Here is a 16,856-nt window from a genome sequence, read left to right on the forward strand (position 1 = left end):
TAGTTACTTTCTCTAAAGCGTGCAATATAAATCTACGTGCATATATTTTTCCATAGGCACTGTAACAGATGCTACCATGCACGTTTGGGGGATGATGTGTGCTTTTTTAAAAAAAATCAAGCCACAGTACTGGATTTGGAAATTTTCAGATGGCAATTTATGGCAAGCATGAAAATTGTGCAACAGTTATTTAAAAGCTGGAACATTTTTGTGGTCCTGGTGCACATCCCTGGCGTTTCACAAATGGAATTAGCATCATACAGGCGCCTATAAATAATGTCACTAAAGCAAAAGCCAAGTTGTCAACAGTTGTGCAAAACTGAATGCAGAGACCAGCTTGTGTGCTGATCAGACAATGGATGCTTTCTACCAAAACTGCAAAGAAATCCAGTCTTTTGTGTTGTGTTCTCTGCTTCCTGACGGGTAGATGTTCTACAGCACTACTACAGATTCCGTCTCCTTGACAGAGCACTAGAGACTCAGGGTGGCTTTTGTAATAACCTGGGCCCCATCGGCACCGCTTTGACTCCCCACCCTGTCGCAAATGCACAGCAATGTGGCTACGAATCAGCATGCCCTGCGATACACTTGTGATGTACTGTGTGTTTCCCTTACAGACTCGCCATGCCCCTTTTTTTGGCCATTTTACTGAAATGCACAGCTGTGCAGTCCTGTGAGTATGGGGGTGCGACACTTCAGTTGCTGTTTTGTATTTGAGGGGCTCTGCTGTGTCTTTCCATCCTTTTTTGGGTAAAAAGTGGGTGCTTTGTGCGCCTTCATTTCTGCACCATCAGTTTGACAGTTCCCCAGCCCGAGACTCTCGTGATGGTTTGCATGCACAAGAAGTAGCGCTACGTGCTTAGCCATCGCTTCGAAATGGTGGCCGGAGAGATGTTGTTCCTCCCCCAAGACCCCCCCGACCCTTGGGTACTGAGTCCAAAAGCAACTGTTGCGAAGATACAAAGCTGCAAAAATGTGTGAAAGTGTGATTAAATAGATGAAAACGCCCCTCTGTGCCTCTGTAACTGTGCAGCTGCAAAGGGATGGGGGAGCAAAGGGGCATCACAGAGTGACGTAGGCACTACGCATGCCTACAACACGCCCACTGCATGATGCGAAGTCAGGTCAGGGAAAGAACAGACGGCCCGCAACCGTGGGGGAACCCACAGCAAGCCCAAAGAATCACAGTAAAACGACTCCTTGGAACTCCACTTTTTAGGGGCAAAAACCACTTTATCATCTATCACGAGGGACCTTGACCTGCCCCGGAGTAAAAGCCCGGTGTAGAGGCACCCCTGCTTATTGACAAGCGTTCACATTGAGCAGGTGAGAAACAAACACAGATACGTTTTCTCCACAAGTTGCCCCAGTAGAAGAAACCAGCTCTGAATGTTGCCTTGTGTCGTCATCTTGCAATTTTCTACTATGTTTTGTTTGATGCTTTCAGAAATGGAGAACTGCAAGCAGACCGAGACTTAATTCAAACAAGACCGAGGTAATGACGGTGACTGGGGTGGTGGTGGTGGTTGGGACTTTCATTGGACCTAGCAACCATCATCCATGTCTTTGTAATCACAGGAACAGGCTAATGTTCAACAAGAAACTAATACTGATAATGGTTTGGCGCCTTCAGCTATTGCAACACCCTATAGATTGTTTTAATTTGGCATTTCAAACCGTAGAAATGTCACATGGTATAGTCTTTCCTAGATTTCTAGCTAGGATTGCAATGTTTAGTTCAGCTTGTGGAATGTGGTTTAGTCCAGCCTTGCCAAGCCTGGTGCCCTCCAAATGTGTTGGACTACAACTCCCACCATCCCCCAATTATTTTTATTTATTTTATTTGTATTTATTTCATTTCTATACCGCCCAATAGCTGAAGCTCTCTGAGCAGTTCACAAAAATTAAAACCACAGAGTGCAGCATAAAACAATATAAAATATGAATGCTTAAAACCACAATATAACTGTACAACCAGCATAAAATCTAGCAGCAATGCAGAGGTTTAAAATACAGATTTAAAACACCAGAGCTAAAAGATTAGGAAGCTAAAATGCTAAAATACTGGGAGAATAAAAAGGTCTTCACCTGGCTCTGGAAGGAGTACAACGCAGGCACCAGGCAAACCTCTCTGGGGAGCTCATTCCACAGCTGAGGTGCCACAGCAGAAAAGGCCCTGCTGGGGGATGTAATCCAACAGATCTGGAGAGTACCAGGTTGGGGAAGGCAGCTTTAGTTGATTAACCTGTTAGATTGAACTAAAAGGGTATTTTTCTTTTTAACTTACATTTTAAAATATTTTAATAGAAATATTTACAAAAACTGCCTAAGGCAACATTCTTAGGAGAGGTAGTCTTGCTTATCTCTAACCAATATGGCGCCTGCTGCAATGCATATGTACATCATCTAAAAACAAAGTATGCTTTTTCCCTCCAAAACTATATTATCCATATGGAAAGTTCTGTAGATTTACAGTGCAATCTACCACATGTTTGCTCAGAAGGAAGCCTGACTGAGTTCAATAGGACTTACTACAGGATAAATTTATTAAAGCTGCAATCCTGTACCCACCTAACTTGGTAGTAAGTCCCATTCAACTCCATAGGACCTATTTCTCAGCAGACATAGGGATGGATGGATTTACCTTTGTTTCTGATTGCCAAACCTTCGCTGCTGCCTGCCCCCGCTCACCGTGGTCCATTCAGACCTCTAATCTTGTGTAACAGGTGGCTTTATGGCTGCCATTTTTGTAAAAGGCCTTTTATGCAGAATAACAAGCTGCCATTTTCACACAAAATGGTGGCCTGCTCAGGGACTGGGCAGCTGTGTGGCAGTCAACGGGCACTCGTCGGCCCATCCAGCCACTTATGTGGCGAGCAGCTGACAGGGTCTGTGGACCCCAGTCCGGCAGGCTGAGCAGGGCGGAGTCCGTCAGACTCCACTCCCATATTGGACGTCCGCGACATTCCTAAGTAGACATACGTAAGATTGCATTGTAAAATAAGTAACTGACGAAGATTTTTTAACTGGGCAATAGCCCAAATTGTAACACTTCAGACTCGAAGTGGGGGAGTTGTGTTGGAAAGGTCCCTGATGTAAAGGACTCTCTGCATATGACCATAAGAACTTAAGAACAGCCCTGCTGGATGGACCCAAGGGTCCATCTAATCTGCTGGAGGGACCCAAGGGTCCATCTAGTCCAGCATTCTGTTCACACAGTGGCCAACCAGCTGTTAGACCAGGAAACCACAAGCAGGACATGAGTGCAAAAGCACCATCCTGCCCATGTTCCCCAGAAACTAGTGTACATAGGCATACCGCCTCTGGTACTAGAAGTAGCACATAGCCCGCAAGCCTAGTAAGTTCGCATGAAAAGCTAGCATGTTTCACAGAAAGGTTTTAGCATAGGCTATTCCCTGAGCTGCTGGCTTTCCAGGTATAGGTAAGCTTTCGTTGATATGGATGAGTAGTCAAACCTGTGTTTTGAAGTGGTACGGTTCAGGAAGGGCTGTACTACATGTGATTTCTGCATGATTGAATTGGCTCTTAGAGGCCAAGACTTGGATGGCACGAGAGTCAGGCTTTCTTACTGATAAGGGTTTTATTTTATTACTTGCTTTGAGCCTCTGAAATGGTCAGTTACTAACTAAAACAGAAACATTAGTTTGGGGTTTTGAGTTGCTGACTGAATAGCAATGAAGCCTGAATTGTTTTGTTACCAGCCTCAGTTGACTTTAATGATCCTGATGGAATAATTTTCCCCCAAGGCTGCAGGTTCAAACATGAAATACACTAACAAGCTTGAAATACACATTTCATCACTGTGGAGAGCTGACTACTTTGTTCTGACAGATAAGGAATGCCAGGAATTTAAATATATTGGTGGGGAAAAATGATTTCGCTCTCTACTTGCGTAGAAATATATGGGAATAGATTCGCTCCTGCTGGCTTCGGAAAAGATCCCAAAGTCCTGGTCAAAGATATATAGAAGCACGTAGATGTCTGAATGCTGTTTTAGGGCCAAACTTAAGATACCTGTATGTTTCACATCCTCCATGGTGAAAATTGTAATTTGGGGGTAGGTTTTAGTCAAGAAATATCGCCTGCAGATGGAACGAGTTAAGCCACATGCCCAGTGCAAATTTACCAATCTGATTTGGGCAGCTGCTAGTATCTTTCATAAAATGCAGGGGATCCAGCGAACCCTCCCCCTGAGATGTGGTGTCTGGTGTCAGCAACATCAACAGTCACCCTCTCTTCTGCTCCAGTCAAACTCACAGCCCCTGTTACATTTCAATAAAAACACACAGACTTCCAGTTCCAGATCTGAGGGGGGTGCTTTGCAAAGTGTCCACTGGCAACCTCCATCCCAGTGGCAGCGGGCCTCCTCTGTCTTATCTGGAGACAGCAGCAGGCAACTGAGTCACCATTTTAAGTAGCCACAATGCACTGTGATGCAACATTGTGTGCATTGTGGGAAACGAAAAAGACTGCTCCTGGATCCTGCTGCTCTTCAAAGGGGTACTAGGTAGGTGTCAGCCGTGGGCCCTGGCAAGGTATTGGGATCCTGGCAGCTCCCCAAATGTAGCATTAGCCAATGATGGTCCTGATCACACACATACATTCACCCCAGGAGACTGTACATGCATCTCATCTAGTCTGGCCCTTACACAGTACATTTCTTCAAAGAACTTCACGTGCATTATCTTGGTAATCCTTACAACAGCCTTATAAGGTAGGTAATCATTATTATATGCTGATGGGGCTGGTCCGAATGAATACTAACACCAGTTATACTATGCATGGGCATAATGCTGGCCTGTGCCACTTCTGACCCACTGAGCTGAACACATCCCACCAGCTATGTGAGGTGGTCCAGCCAGAGCACCTTAAACTTCCTGTGTTTGCTGCCTGCCTGTTGCTGCAAAAAATGGGGTAGGCACATCTGGCAGGCTATGCATCATGTGCACACCTGCATTCAGCCTGGTGAGTCAGGAATTGTGCAGGCTTGCTATCATTCCTTCTATTTCCAATGTTCAGGCATGAGTGTCGTTCCTTATGTAGCTAATATAGCACCACCCACGCACAAGGGAGCGGTACCAGCAGGCTCTGGGGAACCCCAAGCTTTGCCAAAGTACAAAAAATGTTTATGAAAAAAAACCCAAGGAGGGAACCCCCCCAAAACATTCCAATGAGGACTGAGTGGCCACAGAATGCTGACTGAATGGGGTGTGTGTGTGTGTGTGTGTGTGTGTGGAGGCGGGGAGAATGGAAAACTGGGTGACAGAATGGATTGGAGCAGCATGGAGGAGTGATGGGAACAATCAGGAGCACTCCATACTGCAACACTTTGTTGCGGCTCCCATTTGTAATAATAGAATACTCAACATGCTTCACAAAAATTATCTCAATAATCCTTACAACAGCTTTGTAAGGGAGCTCAGTGTCATGATGCAAGCAAGGCCAATACAATTATTGTAGCCATTTTTCCAAGGGGCACCCGGTGAATCTGAGGCAGAAATGAAGTTAGGCCTGAGGACCTGCCACCCTTTACGACTACACCACACCAGTCGTTTGTCTCTCCCCTGACAATATATTTAATATACCACTGCAATATTCAAAGAGGAAACTTGTGCATTTTCTGCCAAGGGAAATGCTCATATGTGCATCAATGGGAAGATGCGCATTTTCTCCTTCTGAACATTACAGCAGAAACACAGAAGGAGGATGCAAAAATCACTCTCACCAGTTTGTTTGGCTTCTTCTACCTGAACTTTCTATGGGAAATAATCATGGTGACAGTCAAGCAAGAATAACACAAAAGGCCGTGAAGCAACAATAAAACAACAATTTAAATTAAATTTAAATGATCAGATTTACCACGAAAAGCAGCAGCTGTGGCAGTCAAATCCTTATTAATAGCAGCATCCTGCTTAAAAAAATAAAACTGCCTTCACTGCTCATCAAAACACAAGCAGGGATGGGGCCAGGAAAGTGGCATCCAAATGATGGCACCACAACTGAAGAGGCCTTGTTTCTTTAGTGCCTGCTGCAGGCAGGAAGACCTGGAGCAGGGCCTCAGCGGTGGAACAAAGTTCTTGGAAGATCACACCCCTTCCTGTACTCTTCAAAGCAGCCCTAAGATATGCATTTGTGGGGCAATGAAGGAAAGATCAGGGCTCCCTCCACAATTACTGGTTTAGCTCCCTAGGCCAAACTTTAAGAAGTATCAGTATCCAATCATGTGACTTAAGTGAGAAACACCTTTTCATAAAACAGTCACTTTTTTAGCCTACACCTGACATCTTAAGCAATATCAATTTTATATCAATTTAACTGTTATGACTTGCTCTTCCCAGAACTACATTTCCCAAGGTTAATAACATAAGAACGCAAGAAAAGCCCTGCTGGATCAGACCCAAGGTCCATCTAGTCCAGCGTTCTGTTCACACAGGGGATAACCAGCTACCCACAAGCAGGGCAGGAATGCAACAGCACCCTCCTGCCCATGTTCCCCAGCAATTGGTGTACATAGGCACACTGCCTCTGATACTGGAGGTAGCATATAACCTTCAGGACTAGTAGCCATTCATAGCCCCATTAATTTGTCCAATCCCCTTTTAAAGCCATCCAAATTGATGGTTCCTCAGGAATGATTATGCCCCAAATATGTCAACTGTGTCCTTTTAGACTAACTCCCCCACCAACCCCCAACTTCATTAAGAGATCTCGAACTTGTGTTATTATCGGATGAAAGGCCTTGCAAGCTCTCAAGAATGTTATCCTGTTAGCATTTATAGCTTACAAAAATAAGTGTCTAACACAAGTTGTTTTCCATGACATCCTTTTTTTTAAGCTTCAAAGCAAAGTATTTTGCCATCTAATTATACGTAACAAAAATCAGATATCTCCCCACTATACTTACAACAAAAGAACCCACTTTTACCATGGTTTGAGAACAACAACATGGCAGCAAATAAAACACAAAAATGTTAATTAGTATAGAAGCTATTTTATAATCACCACATGGAGGCAAAGCTGCCCAATCGCTCTATAATTTGCAAATCCCTTTTGTATTTTTAGTTCAGTCAAAACATACATTGAATAAGGTAGAATGGCGCTCTTCAGGATACAGCATGTTTCCTTAATATACCTTTCCTGAATATCTACACAATAATTTTCTGCTTATCCATTCTAATTACTAGGACATTCATCCGTTACAGGCCATCTCTAAAAAAGGGGACTTTGAGAAAATGGATTTGAACCATGTGAAAATTTATCTCTAAGTAATGGATTACAAACTACCTGCAGCCTGTCATCAGCCAGCCTCCTAGTTCTCATTGGTTGAGTTGCTGTGATGTCATGGGTTGTTTCCATGAATTGCCATGCAATGTTCACTCACTTTTTTAAAAAAGCAAGGAATCCACTCGATGCCATTGTCAGTCCATTGCATTCCAACAAATTCTCAGTTGTCCTCCATTTTTTCCCTCAGACCTGACATTTAGCAATTTTAGAGAAGCATTTGCTGAGCCAGCCTGTCTAGTGTGCCTTTAATTAAAAGTTTCCTAATGGCAGGTCCTACCTGTTTTATTGCTTTCTGTTGAGTATGGCTGGAGGATTAGTGATGAATAGCCTGTTAAAGCTCCAGTCCTACACACACTTACCTGGAAGTAAGTTCCCTTGAACTCAATGAAACTACTTCTGAGTAGATAGGCATAGGATTGTGCTGTAATTGCCCCTTGAATAGTTTCTCTTAATTGCCCCCATGTCAGTTTCTGTTCCTACAGAAAGAAGCCTTTAAATATTGTTTTCTTCTCATTTTTTGCTATTTATTTTTAAAAATGAAATAGTACTAATTCATTATAAAAAATACACATAAAATATAATGGTTTAAGAAAAAAAAATAAAGGAACAAAAAATAATAATTTCTGTTTTGTCCACCGATTTGATTTAATTAATTTAGTTTTTAACTCTGTAGAAGGCATTTCATCAAAATAAAAAAGTGGAAAGTCTTTATTATTAAAACAGGAAGTTCTTTGTTAGCCCAGTATGGTTACAATAGGGCAGGGGTGGGGAACGTGTGGCCCTTCAGATGTTATTGGACTCCAACTCCCATTAGCCCAAGCCAGCGTCGGCAATGGTGGGAATGATGGGAGTTGTAGTCTAACAAAATCTGGAGGGCCACAGGAACTCCACCCCTGCAGTAGGATATCCATGACTTAAGAATTCATTAAGAAAAAAATCCCACAATTTCTTATTTTTATTAACGAGGAATATGAACACAAAATCTAATTTTGCTGTGCTCAGAATGAACATGCTCAATTACGAGAATAGGCTCAAGTGTAACTATATGTCAAATATTCTCTAGATACCCCACTGCTGGTGGAATCCTGTGAATTAAGTCCTTTTAATAGCAGTTCATTCACAACAGAGCTGCAAAATAGGGTACCTTTTGCAAGTTATATCGTGGTATACACTGAAACTGCAATCCTATAATTGTTTCCTGGGAGTAAGTCCCATTAAATTCAATGGGGCTTAGTTCTGAGTAGATGTGTCTAGGATTACACCGTAAAGGCGCAATCCTGTGTATGTTTCTATCTAAACATGCATAGGATTGCACCCTAAATGTAGCAATTCAGTTCATATTTTGGTCCAAACCTTTCTCAAATTTCTTTTCATGTGGTCTAAAGGTGTCCTATCCATTCCTCCATATAGATGCCAGCCACCCATATTAATATACATTTCAGGTTATAAATGCAACTTACGCCTTTCTACCCAAGAGAGCTTTTAAGGAGGTTTCATTTCCCCCCCTAAAAAAAGTAATAAAACCAGAATCGCAAAGTATCTTGCATTTCTTCCAGAGAGTGCTCACTCCGTTACATACTGCGAGGATGAAATCAGGAACCCTACACCAATGATCCATTATCTGCACTCTGGTACGGGAAACTGTAGGCACCCAAACACTAGGGGCAGAATTCAAAGGGTCCTGGAGAGTCACATGACCCTGGAGAGCCAATCCTATGTCCTAGGTTCCACACGTAAGATTTCTATCAACCATTGAGCTTCCAGCATGCTGTTTATGTTAACATACAATCACGGCCAATGTAAAACAGCAAGTGGAAGAGAGGTGCCGTGTTGCTCGGATGGGCATTCTGGGCAATGAAAGTTTTACATTCACATTACAATGTGATTTTGGCAAAACACACATTCATATGTATCTATAGCCCTCTTCAGGCATTCAAAAAACAGATGTGTGGAGGGGTGATGGGCCCCTGTGATCCACCCACAACGTTTCTGCGTTGACAGGGAAGGGCGGTGAGGCTGTAACCCTGTTTGGCTGAACGCAGTTACAGCGCTTTCTGGAGCCCTGACTGTGCACGTTTCCCAAATGTGCAAACCACTGCAACTGGCCCGGTGCTCTCTGTGCTGGCTGGTGGTGGTCTTCAGAGAAAATAGGAACATAGGAAGCTGCTTTATACTGGATTAGACCATTGGTCCATCAAGCAGACCAAACCAAAACAGGAAATTTCTCCCAACCCTTAGAAATGTAACAACAAAAAAAACTGGGCTGAACTTACTGGTGACAATAAATATAAATATAACAGAACCTAATATTTTTTAATCTATGTAGTTAAAAAGTATATACATTAAAACAATAAGAAAGAATGCAATGTTGTTGTGTTATAAAGGCCTAACATACCAAAAATAACCAACAGCACAATAACATTATTCTTTCTTATTGTTTTATGTATATATATTTTCACTACATTAGTCCATCTAGCCTGGGATTGTCCATACTGACTGGCAGAAGCTCTCCATGGTTTTCAGGGTGGATTCTTTCCTAGGCCTAGCTGGAGAAGCTGGGACCATCTGCAGAAGAACATAAGAAGTGCCCTTCTGGATCAGACCAAGGGTCCATCTCATCCAATATTCTGTTCACATAGTGGCCAACCAGCTGTCGGCCAGGAAGCCACAAGCAGGATATGTGCTCTACCACTGATTTACGGCTCTGTCCAGGGGCGAGAGACCCCAGCCCTGCTTCTTGGTGTCCTTTGGCTCTGAAGGTTCAGCCAGAGACCTTTTGCACGTCAAACATGTGGAGCACACACAGGAAGCTGCCTTATACCAGGTCAGAGTATTTGCCCATCTAGTCCAGCACTGACTCCATGTTGATGGACAGCGGCTATCCAAAGTCCCTGGGAGGATGGTCTTTCCCTTTACTTGCTGGTGGGGATGAGGGGGATCAAATGTGGCACTTTCTGCCTGCAAAGCACATGCTCTGCCCCTGATCCACAGTCCCTCCCCATATTAGCAGTTGTGCTCTGCTAGTAAGCTATATTCTCCCACACTCTGATCCTTTGGCTCTGATCCTTTGGTTTGTAGATCTGCACGAACATCCAGTTTGAAGCTTGCCGTTGTTTAAAAAACAACACCAAACTAGCTAATGAGCAACATTCATATGAGTGTACCTCCACCACTCCCCAGGCCAAAATTCCCAGGATATTAGCAATGGTAATTTTTTTTTTTGCACAATCAGGAATAAGGCTTGCAACACTGCTGTAAACTCTGGAGGCTGTTTCCCATTTTATTGTTTGTATAAATAGTTTACTTTAACATCTGTTCCTTCGGCGTGTATCATTTTTGTGAAAGAAAAGACCTGGAGCCAAATTCCGCTTTTGATTCATAAACACTTGTCTAATGGGGGATCCAAGCACACGTCAGCAAACCCATCTTCCAAAACTCAGGCTATTCATTATTTTCATTCTCTGACTTCAACAACTAAAAAATAAGAATCTTCCCCATCTAATTATATTAAATAGTGGTTAAGTGGCTATAATTAAGACAAGCTGTATTAAATTGCTATAGTTACTTTCTCAGTATTCATAGAAGCAGTGTCAACCTCATTTACGGACAAACAAGTCACTCTCAAATTAAGTTACCATTAATGGACACTGCTGTGAGTTTATTTTATGAATCAGAATTTAAACATGCTGGATAGGATCCATACCCTAAACACACACACACACCTAACGCTGCCCAAACCACCATTGATTTCCATGGGTTTCAAGCTTCATGGGTTTCTCAGAAATAACAACACGATATAGGGCCAGCCTGTACAACTTGTGAGCACCTCCAGCAACACCAGACAGGCCGCTTAACAAGATCAGCCTCAGATGGCCTTCTCTCTGTCCCATCAGCCAGGACAGCTAGACTGATGGGGACGAGGGAGAGGGCCTTCTCTGTGGTGGCCCCCACTCTGTGGAACTCCCTCCCTAGGGAACTCCGTCATGCCCCCTCTTTAATGAGCTTCCGTCGTGCATTAAAAACGTGGTTGTTCAGGCAGGCATTTGGGGTGGGTTAGGGTATTAAAAAAAAAAAAATTATGGTAAAATTTTATTGTTTTAAATTGTTTTATGGGGGTTGTACATCGCCCAGAGTGGCTGGGTGACCAGTCAGATGGGCGATTAATAAATTTAATAAATAAATAAATAAATAAATGCTCATGCTGAGCACAATCCCAGCCATGGAGGCTGGGCCACCAGGGACTTGTTCTAGTTCTTCTGCCTGCCTTGGGAAGCAAAAAATAGCGTAACACTCTTATGCTGTACGCTATACTTCGTATTCCAAGAAGACCTGAAACAATGCTGCAGTGTATCCTCACCCCACAAGAGGAGTGCTACTGCTCAGGGTTCCAGCTGCCAGCCATGCCTTCCTCTAGGATACTAACCAGTAGGGAATCAAGGAAGCCGATTCACTCTCTCCCGTTTTCTTGTTTTCATTTCTGACACTTGACAACCCGTGGCTCCTGGAATCTCCTGAGCATGCTCGCCCCTCATTGGGGTGGGGTTCTTTTTAGAGTTGGCCCCTTTGGTTTTTTTTAAGACTTTTTTTTTGTATTTCTGCAAACCTTGGGATCCCCCTGAGCATGCTGATACCTCCCTCTTGTTTCTCCATGGCCCCATTTTGGCTCCATTTCTGTTGGCACAGGGGCACAAGGCTAAACTATTAGAGGGGGCAATGCTGTTCTATACAACCCCAGAGAGGGCCACGAAGCAAAGCACCGCTTTACTACCAGTAGTGCTAAAAGGGCTACATGCCCAAGGGGTCACAACTTGCACAGGCCAGATGCAAGGGAAAAAACACAGGATGAGAATGCACCAAAAGGCCCCTGCCGCAAGGGGTGCCCCCTCCACCAAGTGGAACCTATCCCTTTCTCGTATTTATCCTACCAAACGAACAACATGACCACGTATATGCAGCAACAGTTGACTTTATTAATCCTTGTTACAGCAGAGAAGTATTTATGTCAGTAGCTGCAGGATCAAACTCACTTCTTCAGAATTGTAGCAAACTGTTCTTATGTCCAGTTTCCATACATCCACTGGCTTCATTAACCATACAATTCCCTCCCCGCTCTTTTGAGTCACCTCTTTGACTGGTTTATGCCCCTTTTGCCACCTTTTTTTATACCCCAAGCTAAATAAAAACAGACAGCGGAGGCTGATGACTCCAATCTCTGTGGGATGGGAATTCACTCCGAGTTTCAGTCAGAATCAGCCAGAACTCTAAAGGTGCTCTTGGATAGCTCCTTTAGAGTTCTGACTGGTTCTGACTGAAACCCAGAGTGGATTCACCACCGCACTGACATCAGAGCCACCAGTCTCCACTGAAAACAGAGGAAGGGCTGTAGGTCAGCGGTAGAGCACATGCTTTCCATGGAGAAGGTCCCAGGCATCTTCAAGCAGGGCTGGGAAAGATTCCTGTCTGAAACCCTGGAGAGCTGCTGCCAGTCAAATTGACGATACCGAGCTAGGTGGACCAACAGCCTGACTCTATACAGAGTGGCTTCCACTGTTTGTAAGACCAGCTTCTTTAATCTCTGCGCATTCAGTGTTAAGTCTTGTGATCATCCAATTGAAACATCACATGGAAATGCTCATGCACTGCTCCAGTATTTTAAAAGGGGCGGCATAGGAGAATTTCCCAGGAGACAGTGCCCTATGACACAAAGCTGGGTCACTCGCGCAGGGGTGGGTAGAAGGTAGATCTCCAGATGTTTTGGACTTCAACTCCCAGCATTCCTGTCTACCGGCCATACTGGCAAGGGCTTATGGGAGTTGAGGTCTAAAACATCTGGAAACCCACCTCCTGCCCACCCCTGTTCTGGAGCAGTAGCTGTCAACCTCTGTAGACCCAGAAGTCACCTTTTAGCCCCACCTGTAATATGGGACTCCTTTTCAAAACTTTAGTGTATGTCTGTCTTTCCCTCTCTACCTGCATTTCCCTTTCTCCTACATTCACCTTCACTCTTCCCCTAAGAACGTAAGCAGGATCTGACCAGCATCTTGTTTCTTATAGCGCTTCTGTGGTTGTGGGAAGCATCACGGAAACATTCCTCCTCCACTGCTCCTCTGAACTTTACTGCCTCTGAAACTTGAGGTTCCATTTGGCTAACACAGCCAACAGGTGCTGATGAGACCTCTCCTCCGTGAATTTATCCAGTCCACTTTTAAGGCCACGTATTTATTTATTTATTTAATTTCTTAATCGCCCATCTGGCCAGTCACCCGGCCACTCTGGGCGATGTACAACAGTACAAACACTTTAAAACGGTAAAATTAAACGTTAAAACATCGTATTTCTAAAAATACCCTAACCCACCCCAAATGCCTGCCTGAACAACCAAGTTTTCAATGCATGGCAGAAGCCCATTGAAGAGGGGGCATGGCGGAGTTCCCTAGGGAGGGAGTTCCACAGAGTGGATCACCATGGCTTGTGGCAGCCAACTACCACAAATCAATTCCATTGGGTGACCTCAGGTTCTAGTGTCAGAGAAGGTTCCCATATTTTTTCTTTCCAACTTTTTCTCCTTCTCTTAAGACAGGGGTGAACAACTGTGGGAGGTCCAGGGGTCATTTTTGCTTAGGTCAGCTTGTAAACTGATGGGTCCACCAGTTCTACAGTCCGATGGACCGATGTTCTACAGTCAATTTCTCAATGCCCGAGATTATCCAGTATCTTCCGTTGCAACGGTGAAACACATGCAATGGGATCTGATCCATTGCCATCCAACCCATCGAACTCTGCTGCAACCTAACCTAATTATTTACACCTAATTATTTACACGGAATAATAGGCTCAAGTGATAGGAAGCCAGATTCTGGCTGAACCTCAGGAAAAACCTCCTGACTGTTAGAGCAATACGACAATGGAACCAATTACCTGGGGAGGTGGTGGGCTCTCCCACACTGGAGGCGTTCAAGACGAGGCTGGACAGCCATCTGTCGGGGATGCTCTGACTTGGATTCCTACATTGAGCAGGGGGTTGGACTCAGTGGCCTTGGAGGCCCCTTCCAACCCTACTATTCTATGATTCTGCATTGCCTTCTCTGATACAGCCGTAGGCTGTTCAGCTCCTTTTTGCCCCCTGAGCTAAATGCCCAAGGCCCTTCCTGTTACTCTGTACTGCAGGGACGTAAAGTTCAGCTTAAGAGGACTGCCTTACCTTGGCACACATTGTGATCGCTCGCCTCATACCCAGCTGCACACTGTATCCGTGATGGCATGTGATCTGCAGGGGTCCGACGAATGATGGGATTACCATTTCGGCCACTGGTGGTTTCAGGAGGTGTTTGGTCTTCACCATTATTGACAATGATATGAGCTGTTTTGGGCAAACAGAGGTATCCTCCAAAGTGATTAACGCATTTCATCCCGCCTTTACAGGCATCTGGAACGATTTCACATTCGTCGATATCTGTGGTTATTAACAACATGAAGATGGACATCAGCAGTGGAACGTACTTGGGATGCTATGAATACACATGGTCTTCTGCTTCTATTGCAGATAACTGGCTCAAAGAGACAGCGGTTTTGAGAATATTATGTTGTTTTAAATGTTAGTTTATTTGAAATCTTTGCACCGCTGCCAGGTTTTATTTTTGTTTTTATTTCATACTGTCGTTTTAATTTTTTTAACTTTTATATTGTATTTTATCATGTTGTATTTTATAGTTTTAATTGTTGTGAATTGTTTAGAGAGCTTTGGCTACTGGGTGGTATAGAAATGTAATAAATAAATTAACAGAAGGTCCTTCCAAAAAAGAGAATGGCTAGATGTGCAAGAATCCTGAGCTGAATCAGAATGATTCACATAGATTCGGAGATGTCCAAATGGAAGCAGGGCTCTTCCAAAGTGGACCAAATCAGAATCTGAACACTTCTGGAGGTTCAAGGTTCCAAGGGACACAAAGACACAGACAGTGTGTCTCTGAAAACTGATACACGTCCCCCCAAATTTTCCATATAAAGACAACACCAAGGCGGGGACAGGAAGAAGAGGGGGTGTGGTTTTATGAGTGGCAGCTCATTCTTCTAATCTGAGTGAATGGTTTTACCAGGGTTCTCCAATCCCAGTGCTTTGTGCGGCAGATGTTAAAGTAGTATATCACAAGACTGATTCAGTGTACAGCGCTCTTTGCTAGTTCTCTGATCCAGGAGTACGAACGTTAAAAAGGCTTTGGTGGAGTCTGTGGGACCTGGGAAGGTGCAGCATTGAGTGCTTGCTTGGAAAATGTCATGATGGCTGCCAACTTGGATGGCTTTAAAGAGGCATTAGACAAATCCATGGAGGAGAAGGCTGTCAATGGCTAGCTGACAAATGGCTAGTTGACAAAGAGGCATTAGAAAAATTCATGGAGGACAAGGCTGTCAATGGCTACCAGTCATGATGGCTAAATATTACCTCCAGTATCGGAGGCGTATGCCTCTCAATACTAGTTGCTGGGGGGCCCTTCTGGGCTTCCCATAGAGGCATCCAGTTGGCACTGTGTGAACAGAATGCTGGACTGGACAGGCCCTTGGTCCGATCCAGCATGGCTGTTTGCATGATCTGCACTGTGAAAATGTGATTTGTTATGGTGAGCGGTATATACATCTAACAAATAATCTGCTATGTAAGTAAGTTTGCCAGACACAGTGTTTGGGAAGGTGAAAATGCCTTTGGAAAGAGAGGGACAGATTTCTCTCATCCCTGTAAAGATTTTGATTCACTGTTTTGGGGGAAGAAGGGGGTTCCTGGTATCTGTTCTCCCCATAGCACATCATCAGCAGTTCCAGAGCTGCTGGTGCTGATGATCTGTTCAGCCATGTCTGCATGCACCGCCCCGCCCCCCCAGGTGCCAGCTGCGGTGCTTCACTCCTGCAGTAATAATATTTGCACCTAGCAGGGGAAGTCCACCCACAGAAACCGGTTGCTGTAAATCAAGGGTGTTGAACCTCTTTCATCCCAAGGGCCAAATGCAATTTTGGAGACACTCTCAGGGGTGCATTCCAGTGGAGAGCCAAAATACAACAACATACCTCTCCACCCCAGCATATTATAGCTCTAAGCTCTCATTGCCAGTAACTATGCCTCAGGGGAGGTGTGTTGACATTGTAGAATGGGGAAGAAATCATGCAAAAGCTGGGAAACCACAAACAACAGGTAGTTGGGGTAAAAGTGGGAACCAGCTCATAACTTGGGGAAGGGGGTGTGGCCCCAGGAAGGCCAGATTTGGCCCCCGGGCCTGAGATTCAACATCCCTGCTATATACGGATCGCTCTCACTGGACCAAAGGAATTCTCAAAGCAGGAGGGGAGGAACACAGTCCCAATCGGAGAGCCACTGGCATTGTGGATATGTTCCCAAAGACCTCATGCATGAGGTTGCTGTGCATGCCCATGCTGTCCCCACCATCTTAGCCAGAAAGGGTTTCCAGATGATGAAGAAAGTGCCATGGTTCAGATGAGCCCCTTGTTAGTGCAGGTTCAGAGTTCTCAGAACTTCTGGCAGATGTCAATACAACTTGCAAGTA

The 16,856-nt window shown here is 44.3% G+C and overlaps 1 protein-coding gene across 1 annotated transcript in view; it reads right to left on the reverse strand.

Annotated features, from left to right (window-relative positions):
* EFEMP1 (EGF-like fibulin extracellular matrix protein 1) overlaps positions 1-16,856 on the reverse strand; it is an 84,633-nt gene that overhangs the window by 45,752 nt on the left and 22,025 nt on the right. Inside the window, exon 5 of the mRNA XM_084829284.1 lies at positions 14,507-14,758. Within this exon, the coding sequence (XP_084685410.1) occupies positions 14,507-14,758 (252 nt within the window). The remainder of the gene's footprint in view (positions 1-14,506; positions 14,759-16,856) is intronic.

Source organism: Heloderma suspectum, chromosome 1 (genome assembly GCF_057233095.1).
Source record: "Heloderma suspectum isolate Gila_16-S chromosome 1, 16-S_ref, whole genome shotgun sequence".
Taxonomy (NCBI): Eukaryota; Metazoa; Chordata; class Lepidosauria; order Squamata; family Helodermatidae; genus Heloderma; species Heloderma suspectum.